Genomic DNA, 20,079 nt, shown 5'->3' with positions numbered 1-20,079 from the left:
TTGTGGTGGTCTCCGCTCACGTGGCCCTCCCCGGCGCCCTCTTTCAGGACCTGCGTTCCGGCTCGGGAATTTCCGACGGAGATTTCTGGATCGGTTTGAGCCGGGCGGAAGGCGAGGAGGATCGGGACGGCCCCGGGGCTTCCTGTCCGCAACGCTACAGGTGGAGCGACGGCAACGCGGCGTCCTTCAGGCGAGATCCCCGCGAGCGTCCGAGCGTCCGTCCATCCATCCGTCCGGCCTTCGTCCAACTTCCACGTGTTTTGGGGGCGTGCGCAGGAAATGGTACCCGGACGAGCCGTCGTGCGGCGCCGAGTCCTGCGTGGTCATGTATCACCAGCCGGGCGCGCTTCCCGGAGCGGGCGGGGCTTACCTCTACCGGTGGAACGACGACCGCTGCTCCATGAAGCACAATTTCATCTGCCAATATCCCCACGGTAGGTCACCCGCTCGCTCGCTCGCTCGCTCACTCGCTCTCGATGGGCGCTTCGACGCATTTTGTCTTTGGCAGGTCGGCGTCGGGAGGAAGAGGAGGAGGAGGAGGAGGAGGGCAGTGATGGCAGGGGGCGGGGCACAGGTGGGCACGCCTGCAAACAAGGAGCGCTCGCTAAATGATTATCTGTGTGTGTGTGTGTGTGTGCGCGCGCAGAGGCCACGGTGGCGGGCGGCGTCAATGGAGATACAGGTACAAAATCCTTGTAAAGAAAAAGTCTCACTATACTATGTCGTTTTTTAAGGAAAAAAGCCTTACTATACTATGTCGTTTTTTAAAAGAAAAAAAGCCTTACTATACTATGTCGTTTTTTAAGGAAAAAAGCCTTACTATACTATGTCGTTTTTTAAAAGAAAAAAAGCCTTACTATACTATGTCGTTTTTTTAAAAGAAAAAAGCCTTACACTATACTATGTCGTTTTTTAAGGAAAAAAGCCTTACTATACTATGTCGTTTTTTTTTTAGGAAAAAACGCCTTACTATACATGGTCTTTTTTAAAGAAAAATGCCTTGCTATACATGGTCTCTTGTTGTTGTTTTTTTAAAGGTTTACTTTACATGGTAATTTTTAAAGAAAAATGCCTTACCAGAGCTGCCAATCTCCAGTGACCCCATTTCCAGAGTTTTTTCCAGTGAATGCGATTTTTGCAAAATCTATAAAAAATATACAAAAAAATAAGTTTAAATCAAACTGTTATCATGTTTTTACATGGTCATTTTCTAAAGAAAAAGCCTTACTATACATAGAAGTTTTTAGAAGAAAATAAATGGCCTACAAGTACAGCTATTTTTTTTTTAAATTAAAACAGCAACATTTTTCACAAAAACACTGCCTTGCAAGCTTTTTTTTTTTTAAATTTGTGTAAACCATTGAGAACAGCCATGCGGTCTCCGTTTTGTTGGGGTGACGTACGTACGTGTGTGTGTGTTTCAGGCAGGTTTCCGCCGCTGCTGCTGTACGTGAGCCTTCCCACAATCCCGCTGCTGCTCCTGACGGCGGCGGTGGCCACCACCCGTTGTCGCCGCCGCGCGCTCGGCCCAAGGTAGATGGCGACCTCGCCGTCGGGGCGCGAGCGCTCGGGCGGCCTCCTTCCCGCGCTCCTCTCGCGGACCGTCGGCGGCCGGCCGGCCTCCGGATCTCCAAGACGGGCCCGAAGGGCGGCGGACCCGGCACGGCCTGACGTCCGGCCAGCTGCCGCGACCCCCCGGGATTTCCACCAAACGGTCCCAGTAAAAACCAGAGCCGAGAGCTCAAAGTGTGTGTGGAACTGATTTTTATTGCTCCGGCCAAAAAAAGGCCACAAATCGGCCGGCTTCCCCAACGGTGGGGCTCCGGGAGAGAGACACGTGGACCCAAGCGCTCAGTCGGCCGGCGCGGCGCCCCCTACCGGCTCGTCCGAGTCCACGAGTAGCGGCTCGTCGGCATCCGTCGGCGCGGGGTCCGCGCCGTGCACGCGCCTCCTGTGCTGCTGCAGGTTGCCTTGGCGATTGAAGCGCGCGGCGCACACGTCGCAGGCGAAGGGCCGCTCGTCGGTGTGGACGATGACGTGCCGCGCCAGCTGGGAGCGGCACTTCTTGTCTTCGCCGCAGACGTGGCACACAAAGTTCTGCGGCAAGCGGGCGCCGTCCAGGTGGACCACGCGGCGGTGGCGCTTCAGGTGGCCCGGCCGACGGAAGCGGCGCGGGCACAGGTCGCAGGCGTGCGGCCGCTCCTGGCTGTGCACGGCCGCGTGATTGTTCAGCAGCGAGGGGAACTTGAACTCTTTGCCGCAGGTGGCGCAGGGGAAGACCTTGGGGGGGAGCAGCCGGGCGGCGCCATCGCCGCCGCCGCCCACCTCCTCCGGGTGCTCGCGGGCGCCGTGCCGCTCCAGGCGAGCCGGGCCGCAGAAGCGGCGCGGGCACAGGGCGCAGCGCAAACGGCGGACGGCCGGGCGAGCCTCTTCCGTCCCCGGCCGCTCGGCGTGGCGGACGTCCTTGTGGCGCTCCAGCTGGTAGCGGCGGGCGAACTTGCGTCCGCAGACGTCGCAGAGGTGCGGCCGCTCGTCCGTGTGCGTCAGCAGGTGCGCCGCCAGCTGCGAGCGGAATTTCAGCTCTTTGCCGCAAAAGTGACACAGCAAGGATCCGCGGGCGGGACGCCGGCGGCGGCCGTCGTCCGCCCCGCCCTCGCCCTCGCCGTGCACCGTGGCCCGGTGGTGCTCCAGGTCGTTGGTGCGCATGTAGGCCTTGGGGCAGAGGTCGCAGCGGTGCGGCTTGACCCCCAGGTGGATGACCTCGTGCGTGCGCAGCGCCGAGCGGCAGCGGAAGGTCTTGCCGCAGACGTGGCACAGCCACGTGGGGCCGGGGGGCCGGCGTTCGCGGCAGGCCACGCCCCCCGGGTGCAGCCGCGTCAGGTGGTGGCGCAGGTTGTCGCGGCGGTTGAATCGCAGGCCGCACAGGTGGCAGGCAAAGGGCTTCTGGCCCGTGTGGATGAAGAAGTGGCGGGAAAGGCTGGCCTTGCTCTTCATCACCTGACCGCACACGTGGCACACGGCGGCCTCCGTCTCCGTCTCCGCCTCCGCCTCCGACGCCGCACCTGATGACACGGCCCGCGTAATTGGAGATGCTCAGTGGCCAAAGTGAATAAATGTGCTCTGACCTTCTTCCAGGCCAACCTCCACTTGGCGCCACTTGGGAGGCCGACGAGTCCTCTGAGGTCGCCGGGCCGGCGGCGAGTCCAGGGGTATCATCCAGTCTTCCCAGGCTTCTTCCGCCGCTGCCTCCCCGCTACCGTCGGGAGGGGCGGGAGCGCCGCCGTCGTCGGGGCGGGGTCTCGGGGTGGCCTCGGCGGGGCGGGGTCGCGGGGAGGCGGGAAGGCGAGCCGACGCGGGAGCCCGGGGTCCCTTGACGCCGACGCGCCTGCGGCCCAACCGGCGGCGAGAGGGCGGGTCCGTCTGGACGGCCGCATCCCGGCTGTGGGCGACGTCGCCGTGGCAGTCCGTTTCGACGGCCTCCAGCCAGCTCCCGGGGTCGAGCGCCTCCGCCGCCATGGCCCGGCCGGCCGCACCTGGGCAAGAAAGAAAACACACGTGAAGTCCGTGAATGGGGGGGGGGGGGGGGGGGGGGGGGGGGGGGGGGGGATCCGGTCGGCTCGGCACTTTCGTTCTCCCTGCCGGTTGTTCGACGGACGCATGACAGCTTTGGAAGCGCCTGCTCTCTCTCTCTATCTGTCTCTCTCTCTCTCTCTCTGTCTGTCTCTCTCACTCTCTATCTCTCTCTCACCCTGGAGTGCCCCCAGCACTCAAGGAATAAACAAAGTGGCGTTACGAGGTTCTCTCTAACGAAATCCAGACGGACGGCGACGAATCAAGACGCGTTCGCTACACGAAGGCGACCCCAATCCAAAATAAAAAATAGAATCCACGTCAGAGCCGAAAGGAGAAATTGAGCGCAAGAGTTGCTTGGCGAACTATTATTAGCACGTTGCTAACAGCAGCGTGCGCTCGCGCGGATAAGTCCAAAACAAAAAACATTGGGCGTGGGTGGGCGTCTTTCGGACTCACCGCGGGCGGGCGGGAGAGGCAGCAGACCTCAGATCCAGACAATTCCGTTGTTTGCAGATTCCGAGTGGAAATTGCGACCACAATGTCCACGGAGAACGAGCGTCAAGAGGCTCGCTCGATCGATCGATCGATCGATCGGCGTTCTACTAGGCTCTGCTTCGTCTCTTCTTCTTCGCGCTTCTACTGGAAGAGCCTACAGCGCCCTCTGGCGCCTCTTGGCGCCCTGTCAACTAAAGCTCATAGAATTCTAGAAATGGAAGCCCTCTGGCGGTCAAGAAGGGGAAGTTGGGGCAATCATCAGTTTGGGAAACACTGGCCTAAATGACGTGATCAAAAAGTTCACCAGCGGCTTGTTCTCCTTTTCCCAAAAGTAGCAGAAAATAATAATAATAATAATAATAATCGGACATAGGCTTTGTCATCCTCAGAAAAAGTCGAATGCCGGTGAACAATGTCATAAAAATGGATTACCACATGTCAACACATGCCTACAGGGGAGATAGCAGTGCTTAGCGCTCATCCGACGCGTCGCGCGGGCGGCGTGAGAAAGGTTGGCGATGACAGTTCGCGGCGGCGTGAGAAAGGTTGGCGCTAGGTGTTCGCTGACCTTAGCAAAAGAGAACCGGTCCCGCCCGATACCTGACCGTGGGAGACGCTGACGCCGGCATCTTTTAGGCCCGCCCTCCGCCGTGAGCCGCCACCGCCGCCGCAGAGAGCCATCCCTCCCGAGAGGCCAGCTCGTCCTCTCGACCAGTTCGGACACGTCCGCGGGCGGAATCGACGCCGTCACGAGTCCCGTCCTAGGTGTCTTCATAGGTAAGTCGCTCCCTTCCTCGTTGTTTTCGGACCACGTCGAAAAGGGAAAAATGACCCAAAAAGCAGAGTCGTGTCTCCAATCGACGCACGGCTCAGGAAACGGGATGACGTTCCCCGAACAAAGGGCTAGCCCGCTCGGGGTTCAAGGTCAAGTCGGGTCGGCTCCTTTTTGAGCCCGACGGGCCTTTTTTCTTCACAGGTCGCGTTGGCTGCCATGTCGCTGCGTCCGGACGGAGCCGAGGAAGACGGGAAAGACCGCCAGGTAGGATGCAAATGCCGACGGCCAGGCCACCTAAGGAAGGAAGTAAGCGCGTGGTGCCGCAGGGACGGATGGGGGCCGGCGGCGGAGGCGGCGGCGGCGAGACGCTCCGGCCGGGATCCCCGCCGAGCGCCAGGCGCAGGTAAAGGCTCGGCGCTGACACCCAGCCGAGCGCCCAGACCGAGCGCTCGCCCACGACAGGCCCAGCTTCGGCGGGATGTTCCGCTCGGCCTCCGAGGAAGCCCGGCGCCACGCCTCCTCCAACATGGTGGCCAAACTCTTCGCACGGAGCGGGACGCCCAAGAGAAGAAGTGCGCCCATCCGTTCTTCTTCGGGCACGTGTCCATTTTCACTTTGGTCCTCCAGCCTTCAGGCCGTCGTCCGCGGCCCCGCCGGAGCGCCCGACCTGCGCCATCGAGCCCCGACGTCCGCGATCGTATTCGTCGTCGGCGGGCGCTTTTCGCTTGGAGACGTACGTCGCCGAGCCCAGACGTCCGCGATCCTATTCGTCGTCGCCGGCCCCGTCGGCGAGCCCGGGCGCCTTTGGCTCGGAGACGTCGGCGGGCCCGGGCGCCTTTCGCTTGGAGACGTACGCCGTCGAGCCCAGACGTCTGCGATCTTATTCGTCGCCTCCGGACGCCGGACCGCGCCCGTCCTCGGCGTCGGCCTCGCCCCTCCCGGCTGAGCATCAGGTGCGAAAGAGCCCATACAAAAACAAATCACGTCACGGCGCCCGCGCACGCTCGCTCGGTTCGAGCCGCCACGCGGTGACGAAATTCCACTTTGCGCACCCTCCGCCAATTGGGCGACAAGACCGGAGCAGAACCTCGCCGAAGCTTCTGCGTTTGTGCTCCGGTGCTCGCTAGTCAAAACGTGTCAAATACGATGGCCTTCTGCAGGTGGCGGACGACGGCGGTAAGACGTCTTCCTCCGGACGCCGGCCAGGGCGTTGAGCAAAAGGCGGGCTTTTTTGTCGTTGTTGGGCTCAGCGGCGGACGACGACTCGGGAGGGGACATCTACGGGCGCTTCATGAGGTCTCGCAAGTGCTACGAGCTCATCCCCGCCAGCTCCAAGCTGGTCGTCTTAGACAGCACGCTGGAGGTAGGCGGCGCGCGCGCCTCTCCCGCGATCCGCGGCCATTCGGGCGCCCGAGCCGATGGCGGCGGGATTGGCGGGATCAACGTGCCTGACGTTGACCTCGCTTGCAGGTGAAGAAAGCCTTCTTGGCGTTCGTGGCCAACGGCGTCCGGGCCGCTCCTGTGTGGGAAAGCCAGAAGCAAAGCTTTGTGGGTAAGGGGGGGGCCTTTGGGGCCCGCCGAGGTTCTTCTTCTTCTTGTCGTCGTCCCTTCCAGGGATGCTGACTATTACAGACTTCATCAACATCTTGACCAGATACTACAAGTCACCCATGGTATGACACACACACACACACACACACACACACACACACACACACACACACACACACACACACACACACGTGGTGGCTGCCAGGCACTTTGCCTGCCCACGCGTCTTCTTTCAGGTTCAGATTTACGAGCTGGAGGAACACAAGATCGAGTGGTGGCGAGGTCGTCGTCGTCGTCTTCTTCTTCTTATGGCAGTGGTGAAGAAGCCACGCCGGCTGAGTCCTCCTTCTCGTCTGTCGTTTTCAGAAATGTACCTGCGGGAGACCTTGGATCCTCTGGTCCACATCTCGCCAGACGGCAGGTACGCCTCTAGCGCGGCTTGGGCGCCTCTCCGGGGGGACCGGGGGGTGAGCCTCCACGTCTTTGGCCGCCAGCGTCTTCGAGGCGGTGCGCTCGTTGATCCGCAACAAGATCCACCGTCTTCCTGTCATGGACCCGCCGAGCGGCAACGTGCTCTACATCCTGACGCACAAACGGATCTTGAAGTTCCTGCAGCTCTCCGTGAGTGGCCCGGGTGAAAGGCCACCTAGGGCGCCGCCGGCTTAGTTTGGCTAACTTGGCCGCCGGCGACAGCTGCGCGAGATGCCCACACCCGCCTTCATGAAGAAGACGCTGGAGGAAGCGGGAGTGGGCACCTACCACCACGTGGCCTCCGTCCGCCCGGACACGTCCCTCATGGCGGCCCTGTCCATCTTCACGCGCCGCCGCGTCTCCGCCCTGCCCGTCGTCAATCACCTGGGTAACGTTTTACCTTCGTTTCGACCGGGAACCGACGAGCGACTTTACGTTGGACCCGACACCCGTGCGCGCAGGCCAAGTGGTGGACATCTACTCCAAGTTCGACGTGATGGTGAGTAGGGCGGGCGTAGGGGCGGCGACGGCGGGCTGACGGAAGCGCCGTCCGTCCGTCAGAATCTGGCGGCGGAGAAGACGTACAACGACCTGGAAGCGAGCGTCACGCGGGCACTGGGGAATCGTTCGCGGCGGTACTTTGAGGGCCTCGTGAAATGCCACAAGACGGAGACCCTGGAGACCATCGTCGACCGCATCGTCAAGGCCGAGGTGAGGCCTCCTCCGCCGTGCCGTTGCTGGCGCGCCGCCTGAACCCGCCGTCCGCAGGTACACCGGTTGGTGGCGGTGGACCAAGAGTCGCGCGTCGTGGGCATCGTGTCCTTGTCGGACATCCTCCAGGCGCTGATCCGGACTCCCGCCGGTACTTCTCCGGGCCAAAGTCCGCACGCGGCGGGCTTGGCGCTCGTCCTAAAGAGGACTTTTTCTCATCTGCGTTTTTTTTTTAGGCGTGCTCAGGAACCAGCGCTCATTCCACACTCCCGCTCGGTCGGACCCCGACCGGAGAGGCGGCTACGAGCCGGACGACGGGCGCCGCCGCCGGGATTTGGAAGGGAACGAAGGGGTCCGTGACGCAGAACGCCAGCTCGGCCGAGATCGGGACGGCGAGCCCGGACGGCGATGCGAGCGGGTCGAAGAGACGGAGAGGGAGCGGCCGCCGGTCCCGGACGCCGACTCTGCTGGCGATCGCCACCTTGACGTGGAAGACAATTTGGAGCGGGAAGCCATTGTGGACCTCGAGCGGGAGCGAGAGCGCTCTCGTTCCTCGCCTTCCCCAGAAGGCGACCGCCTTCACGACACCGAGCGGGAAGCTGACTGCGAGCGGACGGGCTAAAAGAGTGGCGTTGGGTTTTGCCGGGGGCCGGGCTTACCACGGCCACTTCTTGATTGACTGCAAGCCACTAAAGTCATTCCATTCTTACGGTCTTTTGGCGTCGCCTTTAATGGGACGGGGAATGTTGGCAGCGTCCACGGGTGAAACTTCTTTCAATTCACAATGATGAAAAGGGATCGTGCGGCCGGTCGTCGTGCACGGTGCCAAAAAGTTGAGGGTCGGGTCGCCCTTTTTTGCACGCCGGCGCGGGCCCGGGCCGATTCCAGTCGGGCTGCTAGGGGCCCAACTCCCGCAGAACTCTCTTCTCCAATCGGGCGTAACGGCGCAGCATCTCATCGTACACCTGACGAGACGCGCTACGGTGACTCATTTGGTCCGCCGACAAACGAGTTCGCCGCCCACGTACCCGCTGCGCTTCCGGATGCGGCGTGACGGCCAGTCGTGCTTCCGGAGCGTTCTTCAGCACGTCGAAGAAGGACTCTCCCGACGCCTCCGGCGCCCCTGAAAGGACGTCGACGCGCTCGTCAACCCGTCCGTCGGCGGTCGGGACGACCGAGCGTGGCTTCCTTCTCGGGGTCAACGTACCGTGCAACGCTCTGTAGGCGGCGCCCAGGCAAGCCGAGTCGGACACGTCCATGGTGTAGACCGGCACGTTCATCACGTCACACAAGACCTGACGCGCGGGCAAACGCGGAGGAGAAAAGATGGCTCATTCAGCCGTCCGGCACCCGGCCGGGCAAAGGCGGAGGGGAAAAGGTTGGTCGGCCGGTGCCCGGGCTTTCCCGCTCACCTGCAGGATGTCTTTATTACGCGAGGCGCCGCCGGTGGCGAGAACCCGACTTCCCGGAACTGAAGTCGCACGGAGGAAGACAATTGGCCGCGCGTCTCTCGGGCAAAGGGCGAGAGGCGCATTTCCTACCGACGGAGTAGCCCAGACGCTCGGCGTGGAGCCGGCGTGACAGGAACTGACCCTCCACCAGGGCTCGCACCTCCGCCTCGGCGCTCAGCGACGACACCTGCGGCGGCAAGTACGACGGCGGGGCCGTCAAAGAGGGCGGAGCGTCGAGTACGAGGGCGGAGCCTACCTCCTTGTCCTCCGCATCGAAGAGATGCACTCCGACCGCCGGAGGCGTGATCTCCCTCACGTCAAAATAAAAGCCTGCCCAGGGGGAGTGAGAGGGGACGGGCACGAGGACGGTGGCGGGGTGGACGGCTTACCCACGTAGCCGTGGTTTCCCAGCGGCGTTTGTCTCAGCGCGGCGGAAAAACCTTCCCAGGACCCACCGGCGCAGCGGTTCCTCAGTCGCTCCCGGGTCAAAGATCCGTTCTTGAAGCTGAGGAGGACGGCGACGAGGGAGGGAGGGAGGGAGGCCCGGTCGGACCCAAAAGAAGCCGACGGAAAGACTCACCACAACAAGGCCATGAACTGGCGCCAGTCGACGGGATTGACAAAGACGTGACCTTCGAGAGCCGGACGGGCGTGCCGGAGCCAGACGAAGAGCGTGTCGCTGGTCCCGAGGCTCACCTGGCGCAGGCGCAGCACGCGAGCGCTCTTTTACCGAGAGGCCGAACGGACGCCATCGCCACACCACACGCACTTACGGCCAGGTCGCCCTCCCGGAGTCTCATTCCTGCCAAAGACGCTGTCGGAAAGAGGGAGGCGTTACAGTGGATCCCCCCACCCCCCGCCGGCAGGGGGCGCCGTCGGGGGAGCGGACTCACCCGGGTTGTCTCCGGTGAAGGCCACCACCGAGCACTGGTCCGAGAAGCCGAACCTGTTGACCCAATAGGGCGACACGTTCCCCTGCGGTGGACAGGTTCACACTGAAGCGCGCCTTCTCCTCTCATCTTTTTATTATTCATATAGGACGCAGATATTGTTTGACTTCCCATGACATCAGCACGAGTGGGTATTTTGCGGAAGACATTCCACAGCAACAAATATATACTCTATGTAGATCATGTTCAAATGAATGAATTGGCAAAAGGAGCCCTCCTGGGAAAACTGCAATTTGGCTTAGAAATCAATGCAGAAATACCAAAAGAAAACTTAAAAAAATAAAAATTCAACGGAACGGGGGCTTGCCTAAGCTTCCCAAAGCCAAACAAATTGGAATACTAGATTGGCTAAAAAAAAGAAGAAGACTCGAAATCTCTTCGGCAGCCATCATCCTTCATTCGTTTTTACCGGAAACGGATTGGACGTGGCCATTCCACAATATTCAACAGCTCCCTCTTTCTTTCTTTCTTTCCCCAATGTCTCTTTTACCAAGCACCGTAACGAGGCCCTACTCTGCGCTTGACGAGAACTTTCACGGCGGCGACCAAAGGGTTAAAGGCCAAGAGCGCCGCGCCTCACCAGGACCGACGCGGAGGGCAGTGGCGTGCCCAGCAGGCGCTCCAGACCCGGACCGGCCGCCGCCTCCAGGCACGCCTGGCTCCACTTTTTGCTCCGGATATCCAGGAGGTTCATTCCGGAAGCTTCGAGAGGGAGGGGTGGCGTAAGCGGCGTAAGACCGGGGGGGCAAAAATGGGGGAAAATGCCGGCACCGACCGTCGCCGTAGTCCATGGCGGCGTAGTCGCCCAGGAAGAGGGACGCCGCGAAGCTGCTGACCAGCGAGATCCTCTGAAAAGGAAGGAGGGAGGGAGGGAGGACACCCCGGGCGGATATGTCCATCCGGAGGAGGAAGAAGAGGCTTTGGTCACACCCAGTGGGCGTCCATCCGGAGGAGAGCTTGGCTCTGAAAAGGCGGCGTCGTTGGCTGACCTCCGTCTCCCCGAACTCTTGCGCTCGCTCCTTACGCATTTTGCAAATCTGACTTCCGGTGAACCGCTGCACCCCCCAAAAAAAGGGAGTCAAACGGCACAGCCCCAGCCAGCCGGCTTCGGGGCGCCCACCTCGTAGGCCCTGGAGCCGGTGATTTCCGCCAGCTGGGCGGCCCCGCCCACCGCCTCCTGCAACCGCCGGCACTGTCGCCCGGTACTGCTATCCATCCACACGGGACAGTCGCGCACCGAGAAGCAGTCCTGAAACGTCCCGTCCCGTCAAAGGGGGCAGGGGCGGACGCAAAACCCCCCTCCCGCGCACCTGGAGCTGCTGGCTTAGCCCGTGCTCTCCGCGGAGGCGTCCAAGGGTCAGCCCCGCTCCGTTCTTCCAGTACACGCTGCCGTGTTGCTGAAAAAAGGGAGAGGCGGTTGGCTGGCGTGACGCGGCCCTCCGACGCTGGGGCGCCGAGAAAGCTCACCTGAGCGCTGCCCGACAAGGCTCGCACCGTGGAGAAGTCCACACCCGCTTCCTGCATCTGTTCCAGCAGCAGGTCCAGAGCCTGAAGCGGTGCCTCCCATTATTGACGAGGTCGCCGTCATGCGTCAGCGGGCCGGCCGGCGACCCGGCGGCCGGGCGGGACCCACCTTCACCCACATGAGAGCGGGCGAGGTCACCGTCAGGCCGTCCGCGCCCACGTGGACGCCTCCCTCCGTCCTGCGCCCCGAAATCAAAGTAGTCCAATTAGTACGAGCTCCAGCGAAGGAAGGATTAAAAAAAAGTAACCAAAATAAAGAGTCATACAGAGTGATACGCACTCCATAGCACCTACGCGCCAACTTGTGCGCAAGCCATTGAGGAAACAAATTGAAAAAATATAAATAAATTAAAAAAAAACACGAACTAAATGTAATAACTAGTTAGGATTCAATACATTTTAAATAGTATTAAGTGGCCAACTTATAAACTTTTTTTTTTTGTTGCTTCACCTTGATCCTAATCCCGTACCTGAACTCTGGCAACTGCGAATCAAAGTGGACTCGGTTCTGGTGGATGACGTTCAAGTCCTGATCGATGGCGACCACCTTTAGCTTCGCAAACAAGTTGACAAATATTGACAAAAGCTTATTTGAGTTGCATGCTAGGAGAAATGGTGGGCTTAACAAATAACTGCAATATAATCAAAAGCGAAGAGAACATCCCTCCGTCCGTCCGTCGGAAGCGAGTCCGGGCTTGACGATTTTTTATTTACCTGCTGAGTGCTGAAGTCAAAGCCCAGGTAGAGCTCCCCTTCCTGATGCGCCGCCGCCGCCATCTTGCTTTGACTCGGGAGTAGGGGGCGGAGCCGGGGAGTCAAAGTGACAGGCTCGCGTTTCGATTCGACGACACGTGACCAGGATTAAAAGAGACAGTTTGCGGGATGGACCGCACGTCGCCGCTGTTAGAATCTCGACAAGTGCGAGCCAGATTTTTGCTGGCAAAACAAACAACCAAACCCGGCTAACAGTTGCTAGGCCAAAAGCCTCCGTTTCACCAAATGAAGCGACACATCAGAGAAAAGGGAATCATTTATGAAGCCGTTACACGGACGACCGCGCGTTAATCGGTCGAGACAGACGGAGCTCAGGCACTTGGCGACGGGACGTCCGTCCTTCCTCGACGACGGGACGTCCGTCCTTCCTCGGAGACCCGTCACAGCTTGGCTTTAGCCTGAAAGAAGCTCATGACGGCGTTGAAGCATTCCTCCGACGTCCACCGCTCCATCAGACGCTCCACCTCCGCGTCGTTGACGGCGTGGAGGTGCTCCTTTTCGCCCGAGCGGATCAGCCGCTTGGACAGCGCCAGAGACTGTGGGGGAGGGGGAAGGCGGCATGACCGGCAGGCGTTCCGGGAAGGCGGCACGAACGGCGACGGCCGGCGAGCGCCATTACGTCGGGAGGCAGCTTGGCGTAGCTCTCCAGGAGGCTGCGGGCTTCGCTGTGGAAACTCCTGTCTGGGAAGACCCGGGTCACCAGACCCAGTTCGCAGGCTTGGGCCGCCGTTAGCTTCTTGTTGAAGAGCAGCATCTCGTTGGCCTGCGCGTACACCGCCAATCACATGCGCTCGTGCGCCAACCAACTTAGCTTACCTTTGGGTGAGCGGGGCGGACCTACCTTGCCGTAACCCATGATGCGAGGGAACGTGTACGACGAGCAGCCTTCGGGACTCTGACCCAGTTGGGTAAAGGGAGTGTGGAAAGTGGCCTAAAGACGGGCGAGAGGGTCACGCCCAGGCGCATCCGCCGCTGGCGCGTCAGCCACGTACGCTCTCGCTCGCGTAGACCAGCTCAAACATGCCCATGACGGTGACGGAGATGCCCACGGCCGGTCCGTTGACCAGCGCCACCAGCGGCTTGGGGAAGTCGATGAAGGCCTTCACGTACTTCCTGTTCGGACGCCACGGGAGGGTCAACGGGAGCGCGACGGGTCACCGAGCCGGAGAGCGAGGTCATCACCTGAGCAGCTCCCCTCCGTCTTTGGCCATTTGCTCCACCCCTCCCTCTGGGATTTTGGTGAAGTTGCTCAGGTCGTTTCCGCTGCAGTAGTAATCGCCGGCGCCTGCGTCCACGGAGACCGTATGCGCACGTGAGCCACGGAGGTCGGTCCACCCGCCCACACGCCACGGAGGTTACCGGTAAAGACGGTGATGACCGAAGGGTCTCGCGCCGCTTGCCCCAAAGCCTCGATGATCTCCTCGTACATCTGAAAGACACGCCGACCGTGGAGAAGCCCGGCCTTTGGCAAAATGGAAAAGCTCGCGGGCCGGCGCTCACCCGGGTGGTGATGGCGTTCTTCTTGGCCGGCCTGTTGAACGTGACGGTGGTGATGTTGTCCCGCGTGTCGACCAACAGGCAATCGTAGCCGCCCGCCGTGGCAGTGGCGGGGGCGGCGGCAACTCGGGCCGGGCTTCCGCCTTCCTCCGCCGCCGCCAGGGAGCCGATCAGGTCGCAGTACCGCTGCCGGGCCTCCTCCTGTCCCGCGCATTTGACACATGAGAGCTCAAATTCCCCCAGCTCACAGAAAAGCGCCCACGCACCTGCGCCAGCGATCCCAGGGAATTCCAGGCGTCCCACTTGGCCTTGTTGACAAAGTCCAGCATTCCGGGTTTGGGGGCGTCGCAGGGGCCGCGCGTGGCCTGTCGCAAAGAAGCCGAGCCGCACGTCGTCAGCCGGGGCGAGCGTGACCCCACCCAGGGGTCGGCCACCCGTTTGGGCGAGAGCCAGCGACGCGACCCGACTCGGTCGGCGCCCACCTGTTTGAAGAGAGCGTAGATCCGTAGCTTGGCGTCGTTCCCGGGGTCTTTCTTCAACGAAGAAAGTTTGCTCTTGGCCTCCTCAAACTGCTCCACGGTGGCACCTGAAGAGAAGCGCGTCATGACCGACGCCGAGGTCCGCCTCGGCCGGGCGAGGCTTCGAGCGGCGTCTCACCCATCGCGGACATGTTGGCGCGGCGGAAGCCCTGGGCGGGGAGGCCGGACAAACGGCCCAAACTGACAAAACATTGGCAAGACGTCAACAAAACGCGGCGGCCATCTTCTAAGTTCTACACCTGGACGTGTGACATTTGCCACCTGGCTAGCAAGGTAGCTAGCTAGCTAGCCGACCCTGAATGAGGGGTCGGCTGGCTAGCATGCTAGCTAGCCGACCCTGAATGAGGGGTCGGTTGGCAAGCATGCTAGTTAGCTCGCCGACCCTGAATGAGGGGTCGGTTGGCAAGCATGCTAGTTAGCTAGCCGACCCTGAATGAGGGGTCGGCTGGCTAGCAAGCTAGCTAGCCGAACCTGAATGTGTGGTCCTCCGCTCCAATTCGACTATTGTGACTGTCCTGCTTGACATTTCTCAGCTTTATTTCCTCCATGCAAGAGTTCGCTGTTCTCGAATTGCTCGAAAGAAAAAACGAAAGGGGGGAACTCACCAACGAGTGAGCCTGAAGCCCGCAATAGCCATTTGCAAGCCGGCGTACGAAGTCAAGAGCAGGACAACAAGGTTGAACCGATGGAAAAGTGTCGTCACTTCCGGGGCAGGTCCCGTGCCATTTTTGGTTGTTTTTGTTGTTGCAAATATAGTTGAATTGACATCCTGCGTTTTATTCCATTGACAAAGCACATCGACGCGTTTCCGTGTATAGGGCAACGTTAATGTTGAATGGTGCTTTTTGCCGCGTTAGGCTTCTTAAGCGCAGAAAGTCTACCAAGGAGTAACATTTTAGTTTCGGTCAACCTTTGTATTATTTTATCGTGAGTTGTATTTTGTGGCATTACACACACAAATATATTGAATAAAAACTGTTCAAACTTGTCCGGCCGGCGTCAACTTTGACTTGCCTCTTCTGTCATCTTATTGTGAAAGCGAGCGAGCACTCATTGTCGTGCTGCCGAACACTTCCGCGTGTCGTCGTCTTTCGGTTCGTCGCCCTGGAAAGGAAGGCAAGAAAAAAAAGGAAAAGCAACGATCGACGATGAGCGACGACCACTACTTGGAGCTTTGTGACAATCTGGTTCACTTTGAGAACGCTTCGAGCGTCAACAATGTTTTCTTCGACGAAGCCAACAAGCAGGTCAGCTGACCCGCGAGCCCGCCCGGCTCCGACAAATGGCCCCCAGCCAACCCAGCCTTCCTTCTTCTCTTTCTTCAGGTCTTCGCGGTGCGTTCGGGGGGCGCCACGGGGGTGGTCGTCAAGGGTCCGGACGACAAGAGTTCCGTGGCCTTCAGGTGCGTCGCCGACAAGCGAGCGCCTCCTGCCGTCACGCCCCTTGCTTTTGCCTTCTCTGCAGGATGGAGGACAAAGGGGAAGTCAAGTGCATCAAGTTCTCCATCGGCAACAAAATTCTAGCCGTGCAGAGGACCTCGAAATCGGTGGTGAGCGAGATAGAGAGATAGAGAGAGATAGAGAGAGAGAGAGAACGAGAGCGAGCGCCGCATTTGAGCACGGAGGGAATTTCAACTCCTGGCGGCTTCATTGCAGAACTTCATCAACTTCATCCCGGACTACCCTCACACAGAGTTCACGCACGAGTGCAAGGTAAGGCGCCGGGCGATCGCGGACGATCGCGGTCGATCGCTCGGCCGATGACGCCGACCGTCTTGCGCCCCCGCCCCCAGATGAAGAACGCCAACCTCTTGGGCTTCTGCTGGACCAACTGGAACGAGATCGTCTTTGTCAGCGACCAGGGGCTGGAGTTCTACCAGGTGAGCGCCGGTCCCCGGCCTCGGGTGGGCGTCGTCCGCTCGTCCACGCGTGCCCCGCCTCCATCTGCCCCACCCCGCCCGCCTCTAGGTCTTTCCCGACAAGCGCACCGTCAAGCTGCTCAAGAGTCACAGCTTCAACGTCAACTGGTACCAGTACTGCCCCGAAGCCGCCGTCGTGCTCCTGTCCACCACCGTGCAGGCCAACGTCTTGCAGCCCTTCGCTTTCCGGGTCAGAACTCTGGGCGGGCGCCCCGCTCGGCCTCGCTTGGCCTCGCCCGCTTTTCTAACCGCACGTGCGCCGCGCAAAGCAGAGCGGGAGCGTGTCCAAGATGTCCAAGTTTGAGATCGAGCTCCCCGTCGTGCCCAAACCGGCCAAACTCAGCCTGTCGGAGAGAGACGTCGCCTTGGCCACCGTGTAAGCGTGGGCGTGGGCGTTAGGAGGGCGGGCTTTGTCCGGGTTTCTCACGCCTCTGGCCTTTCGGGCGACTCGGCTTTTTCCTCTCTGCCACCGGCCGGCCATCGATGGACGTCGAAATGATCCAGTTACGGACAGCTGTACGTCATGTACCTGAAGCATCACTCCAGGAGCCCCAACAGTCCCGCCGCCGAGGTGGTGCTCTACCACCTGGCCAGGTACGCGTGGACCTCTCGGGCCCAGGGCCTCTCCGGCTGGCGCTAAATGTCCACGTCCGCGTGCGCAGGGAGGGCGCGTGTAAAAAGACGCACGTGTTGAAATTGAACACCGCGGGAAAGTTTGCGCTCAACATCGTGGACAACCTGGTGGTGGTGCATCACCAGAGTTCCCAGGTAGGTGAACGCCCGCCCGCCCGCACGTGGAATTCCCGCGGCCGACGAGTCACGGGCGGCCCGCCTACCCCATTTCAGACTTCCCTGATCTTCGACATCAAGTTGAAGGAGCCGGACGGCACGGTGGGCACGCACCGACCTGTGCTTCCCGCTCGCTCCATCCGGCCCTGTCGGATCCCGCTCTCTGGCAAGGCCGCGGTCGCCGCAGTCGCCACGGTCACCGCCGCTGCCATCGCCGTGAGAATAAAGAAGAGGTTTTTATTTTTTTCCCCCAAAAGGTCCGGCGGTGGCGGCGGCGGTCTCATCTCAAGTCCCCATACCGTGTCGGCTCTGTATCCTTCCTTCCTTGCCCGGCACCTGACGTTGACGTGCGCTTCCGCTCCGGTCCTGTCGTCCGCCTTGACCTCCGCGCAGACTCGTCTTCCTGGAGCGTCTTCCAGCCGGACATCATCATCAGCGCCAGCGAAGGTCCGCCGCCCTCACTCTCGCCCTCATCCTCTCCTTGGCCCTCGCCGACGCGCCGTTTTGCCGACAGGTTACCTGTGGTACCTTCGCGTCAAGTTGGGTCCGACCGTGGACATGCTCCAAGACAAAAGCAAACTGATGGACTTCCTCTTACGTCGCCACGACTGCAAGACGGTCATCCTGTCGGTTTGCTCTCAGCGTACGTCGATCGGCCGGGGCGCCTCGCTAGCGAGCGCGGCGCGCCGGCCAATTGCCGCCAACGTGCGCCCGCAGTGGTGGAAGGCGAGCCGAGAGGAAATCTCCCCGCCGTGGCCGCCGTCTTCGACAAACTCAACCATGTGTACAAGGACTTCTTGGAGGCGGAGCAGAGCTACAGCGTCGTAAGCGAGGGGCAACGCCGGTCGCTCGCCGTCCTTTTGCCTGATGCGAGGCGCGTGTCGTAGGCGTTGGAGGCGGGAGCCGCCCGAGGAGGAGGAGCTGCGGTGACGACGACGGCGCGAGGGGGAGGAGGAGCGGGCGCCGCCGCCGCGGCCACTCACAAGCGACCCGTCCGGAGCCAGGCCGTCATAGACCAATCCGACATGTACACGCACGTGCTATCGCCATTCACCGAGCGGAAGGTAACCCCGGAGCCTCGAGCCGGCGCCCCTGCGCCGGCTAGCTCCCGGCAGGGAGGTTTTGAGTGCGGCTCCGTCCCCTGATTGGTCCGGCGTTCGCCTGCTCGCTCGCAGGGCGCCTGCCACAAGTTGACCATCGCCGTATTGATGGAGTACATCCGCTCGCTCAACCACTTCCAGATCGCCGTACAGGTGGGTGAGCGGCGCCGTTAGCGGGTGCGGGCGCGGCCATCTGACGTGACGCCACCCTGCCTCTGGACGGCAGCATTACTTGTACGAGCTGGTGATCAAGACTCTGGTGCGGCACGACCTCTTCTACGTCTTGCATCAGTTCCTGCAGTATCACGTCCTCACCGACTCCAAACCTCTGGCGTGTTTGCTTCTGTCCCTGGAGAGCACCTACCCTCCGGCCCACCAGCTGTCCCTGGACATGTTGAAGGTACCGGTCCGCCCCGCCTTCGCCGCCGCCGCCTTCACCTTGGCGTAGCCGTCAAAGCCCTCGGTATGCTCCCTCGGCGTCCTGCAGCGCCTGTCGACGGCCAACGACGAGATCGTGGAGGTCCTGCTGTCCAAGCGCCGGGTTCTGGCCGCTCTCAGATTCATCCGCAGCGTGGGTACGAACCGCCGAGGGCCGAACGGCACGCCCGCTCGCCGGCCAAGGGCTTAACCGCCGACGGTCGCGCAGGCGCCCACGACAACGCGTCGGCCAGGAAGTTTCTGGACGCGGCTCGCCAGACGGGCGACGACATGTTGTTCTACACCGTCTTCAGGTCCTTCCAACAGAGGAACCTGCGCCTGCGGGGTAACCCCGCCTTCAACCCCGGTGGGTCCGGCGCTCGTCCGTCGACGCTAAGCCCGTCCATCCATCCCTTCCATTGTCCGTCCGTCCGTCCGCCCTACAGGCGAGCACTGCGAGGACCACGCGCTTCACTTCACGCGGCTGTTTGGAGAGCAGGCCCTGATGAAAGCGGCCACCGCCTGAGCCCCGTGCCTCACCTCGCTCTTCTCCTCTGTCCCTCGGCTTCCTCCTTTGTCCCCGGGCGGGCCCCTCCGGCGTCCCTCCGGCGTCCCTCCGGCGTCTCGCCGTCCGCGCTCTCCGTCCGCTCCTGTACAACAAACAGTGGCCGCCTCGCACCCAACGTGCGCGCACGAGGAGCTCCGTGCGGGGAGTGGGACGAAAGGAGCAGATGTCGGTCCCATTTGCACGGACACCCACCGACAGACGTGCGGCGTTGGCCGTCTTTTCTTTTTTTTGCCTTTCATTCACGGTGCGATCGAGTGACGTAACATTGTAAACCAGAGCTCGCGTCTCCGGGAGCAAACAAAACGGTCGGAGAAGAACCCTGAGAGCAACATTCTCTTTATTTATTTGTGTGTGTGTGTGGAAATCACCAAGCATCATTGATTAAACATGCAAAAAAAAAAAGAGCTATCCTACGAGTCACCCAGAGAAAAACATCCAATAATAATGATCATAATAAGTTCACGTTCACAGTTTGACGGAATAGATTTGATGATTTAAAGCTTTTTGTATTTCTTAAACGCCGCAATTACTCGTCTACGAGAGGCCGCCGGCACGTTTCCTGACAATTGCGCGCCCCGAGCCGGACGGCAAATAAATACCTTTGCAAACAACCTACGCGGCCAAAGTCACGTCTTATTGTCTTGGGGGGTGGGGCCGAGCTCTTCCAAAGCCCACGGGACCAACTAACCGCTAACTCGGCGCCGCCTGACGTTGCCCAACACCGAGGATCTTTCGCCGGCTCGATGCCGCACGAGGGCGTGCGTCATCGAGCTAGAAAGGCTCGGCGGCCGCGACACCGACGCCGGAGTAGCGGTCGGCGTCCCGTCGGAGCGCGGGTGGGTGGTGTCCGGCGAGAAAAAGCCAAGGACCCTGGCGTCTTGCCCCCTCCCCCCTTAACCTTAGTCAAGTTGCATCCAGTGACACAGGCTAGTGTTTGCTTTCACCCGAGCAAGCTTTATTCCACTTGCATTTTGAT

General features: G+C 60.8%; 5 protein-coding genes across 12 annotated transcripts; 2 read left to right on the top strand and 3 right to left on the bottom strand.

Annotated features, from left to right (window-relative positions):
* Positions 1–1,747: 1,747 nt before the first annotated feature.
* LOC144091780 (zinc finger Y-chromosomal protein 1-like) lies at positions 1,748–6,276 on the bottom strand. The gene is made up of 3 exons (XM_077624413.1): positions 4,030–6,276; positions 3,126–3,533; positions 1,748–3,062 (listed from the first exon to the last, which is right to left on the bottom strand). The coding sequence occupies exons 2-3, from the start codon at positions 3,514–3,516 to the stop codon at positions 1,852–1,854; spliced, it is 1,602 nt and encodes a 533-aa protein (XP_077480539.1). The 5' UTR covers positions 3,517–3,533; positions 4,030–6,276; the 3' UTR covers positions 1,748–1,851.
* On the top strand, positions 4,806–8,285 carry LOC144091776 (5'-AMP-activated protein kinase subunit gamma-2-like). 7 transcript variants are annotated; one of them, XM_077624403.1, is made up of 14 exons: positions 4,835–5,246; positions 5,306–5,796; positions 6,004–6,019; positions 6,094–6,206; positions 6,314–6,395; positions 6,458–6,516; positions 6,631–6,676; positions 6,761–6,815; positions 6,889–7,015; positions 7,088–7,253; positions 7,327–7,364; positions 7,427–7,576; positions 7,634–7,727; positions 7,813–8,285. In XM_077624403.1, the coding sequence occupies exons 1-14, from the start codon at positions 5,060–5,062 to the stop codon at positions 8,196–8,198; spliced, it is 2,010 nt and encodes a 669-aa protein (XP_077480529.1). In that variant the 5' UTR covers positions 4,835–5,059; the 3' UTR covers positions 8,199–8,285. The 7 variants fall into 7 exon arrangements, 6 of the variants coding, with proteins under 6 accessions (XP_077480526.1, XP_077480525.1, XP_077480527.1 ...); XM_077624404.1 differs by having other exon boundaries at positions 5,173–5,246; positions 5,306–5,415; positions 5,471–5,796; positions 6,631–6,815; XM_077624401.1 differs by lacking the exon at positions 6,004–6,019 and having other exon boundaries at positions 4,830–5,246; positions 5,306–5,415; positions 5,471–5,796; positions 6,458–6,551; positions 6,586–6,815.
* On the bottom strand, positions 8,275–12,357 carry xylb (xylulokinase homolog (H. influenzae)). The gene is made up of 19 exons (XM_077624412.1): positions 12,216–12,357; positions 11,972–12,054; positions 11,611–11,680; positions 11,445–11,525; positions 11,288–11,374; positions 11,098–11,226; positions 10,967–11,032; positions 10,753–10,825; positions 10,558–10,679; positions 9,921–10,002; positions 9,801–9,841; positions 9,608–9,723; positions 9,417–9,532; positions 9,284–9,357; positions 9,118–9,214; positions 8,989–9,047; positions 8,784–8,871; positions 8,605–8,699; positions 8,275–8,541 (listed from the first exon to the last, which is right to left on the bottom strand). The coding sequence occupies exons 1-19, from the start codon at positions 12,276–12,278 to the stop codon at positions 8,473–8,475; spliced, it is 1,611 nt and encodes a 536-aa protein (XP_077480538.1). The 5' UTR covers positions 12,279–12,357; the 3' UTR covers positions 8,275–8,472.
* Positions 12,358–12,513: 156 nt separating this feature from the next.
* On the bottom strand, positions 12,514–15,835 carry eci2 (enoyl-CoA delta isomerase 2). Of its 2 annotated transcripts, none has more exons than XM_077624419.1 (11): positions 15,326–15,835; positions 14,430–14,491; positions 14,255–14,358; positions 14,039–14,137; positions 13,776–13,973; positions 13,635–13,704; positions 13,458–13,560; positions 13,268–13,388; positions 13,117–13,206; positions 12,895–13,038; positions 12,514–12,811 (listed from the first exon to the last, which is right to left on the bottom strand). In XM_077624419.1, the coding sequence occupies exons 2-11, from the start codon at positions 14,440–14,442 to the stop codon at positions 12,656–12,658; spliced, it is 1,098 nt and encodes a 365-aa protein (XP_077480545.1). In that variant the 5' UTR covers positions 14,443–14,491; positions 15,326–15,835; the 3' UTR covers positions 12,514–12,655. The 2 variants fall into 2 exon arrangements, with proteins under 2 accessions (XP_077480545.1, XP_077480544.1); XM_077624418.1 differs by lacking the exon at positions 15,326–15,835 and adding an exon at positions 14,917–15,283.
* On the top strand, positions 15,356–19,637 carry rmc1 (regulator of MON1-CCZ1). The gene is made up of 20 exons (XM_077624424.1): positions 15,356–15,558; positions 15,637–15,713; positions 15,776–15,860; positions 15,967–16,023; positions 16,104–16,190; positions 16,279–16,419; positions 16,502–16,605; positions 16,734–16,823; positions 16,892–16,997; positions 17,076–17,184; positions 17,276–17,329; positions 17,412–17,465; positions 17,533–17,661; positions 17,736–17,842; positions 17,906–18,082; positions 18,194–18,271; positions 18,345–18,518; positions 18,606–18,693; positions 18,765–18,902; positions 18,982–19,637. The coding sequence occupies exons 1-20, from the start codon at positions 15,460–15,462 to the stop codon at positions 19,059–19,061; spliced, it is 2,034 nt and encodes a 677-aa protein (XP_077480550.1). The 5' UTR covers positions 15,356–15,459; the 3' UTR covers positions 19,062–19,637.
* The last annotated feature ends 442 nt before the right edge of the window (positions 19,638–20,079 follow it).

This window comes from Stigmatopora argus, chromosome 17 (assembly GCF_051989625.1).
Source record: "Stigmatopora argus isolate UIUO_Sarg chromosome 17, RoL_Sarg_1.0, whole genome shotgun sequence".
Classification (NCBI taxonomy): domain Eukaryota; kingdom Metazoa; phylum Chordata; class Actinopteri; order Syngnathiformes; family Syngnathidae; genus Stigmatopora; species Stigmatopora argus.
The sequence above is the reverse complement of the archived record's forward strand: the minus strand, read 5'-3'. Positions and strand labels throughout refer to the sequence as shown.

Bases quoted from the DNA above. Each gene is read 5' to 3' on its own strand.
- LOC144091780 (XM_077624413.1), bottom strand. From the start codon at position 3,516: ATGGCGGCGGAGGCGCTCGACCCCGGGAGCTGGCTGGAGGCCGTCGAA. The intron at 3,063-3,125 runs GTCAGAGCACAT...CCGTGTCATCAG, and splicing joins GGAGGTTGGCCTGGAAGAAG to GTGCGGCGTCGGAGGCGGAG.
- LOC144091776 (XM_077624399.1), top strand. From the start codon at position 5,060: ATGTCGCTGCGTCCGGACGGAGCCGAGGAAGACGGGAAAGACCGCCAG. The intron at 5,797-6,093 runs GTGCGAAAGAGC...TGTTGGGCTCAG, and splicing joins CCCTCCCGGCTGAGCATCAG to CGGCGGACGACGACTCGGGA. The intron at 7,728-7,812 runs GTACTTCTCCGG...TTTTTTTTTTAG, and splicing joins GCTGATCCGGACTCCCGCCG to GCGTGCTCAGGAACCAGCGC.
- xylb (XM_077624412.1), bottom strand. From the start codon at position 12,278: ATGGCGGCGGCGGCGCATCAGGAAGGGGAGCTCTACCTGGGCTTTGAC. The intron at 10,003-10,557 runs GTGAGGCGCGGC...TGTCCACCGCAG, and splicing joins TGCCCTCCGCGTCGGTCCTG to GGGAACGTGTCGCCCTATTG. The intron at 9,724-9,800 runs GTAAGTGCGTGT...CGCCTGCGCCAG, and splicing joins TCCGGGAGGGCGACCTGGCC to GTGAGCCTCGGGACCAGCGA.
- eci2 (XM_077624418.1), bottom strand. From the start codon at position 14,948: ATGGCTATTGCGGGCTTCAGGCTCACTCGTTG. The intron at 13,705-13,775 runs GTGAGCGCCGGC...CGTGTCTTTCAG, and splicing joins AGAACGCCATCACCACCCGG to ATGTACGAGGAGATCATCGA. The intron at 13,389-13,457 runs GTGATGACCTCG...GCGTCCGAACAG, and splicing joins GACGGAGGGGAGCTGCTCAG to GAAGTACGTGAAGGCCTTCA.
- rmc1 (XM_077624424.1), top strand. From the start codon at position 15,460: ATGAGCGACGACCACTACTTGGAGCTTTGTGACAATCTGGTTCACTTT. The intron at 16,998-17,075 runs GTAGGTGAACGC...ACCCCATTTCAG, and splicing joins TGCATCACCAGAGTTCCCAG to ACTTCCCTGATCTTCGACAT. The intron at 17,662-17,735 runs GTACGTCGATCG...GTGCGCCCGCAG, and splicing joins CCTGTCGGTTTGCTCTCAGC to TGGTGGAAGGCGAGCCGAGA.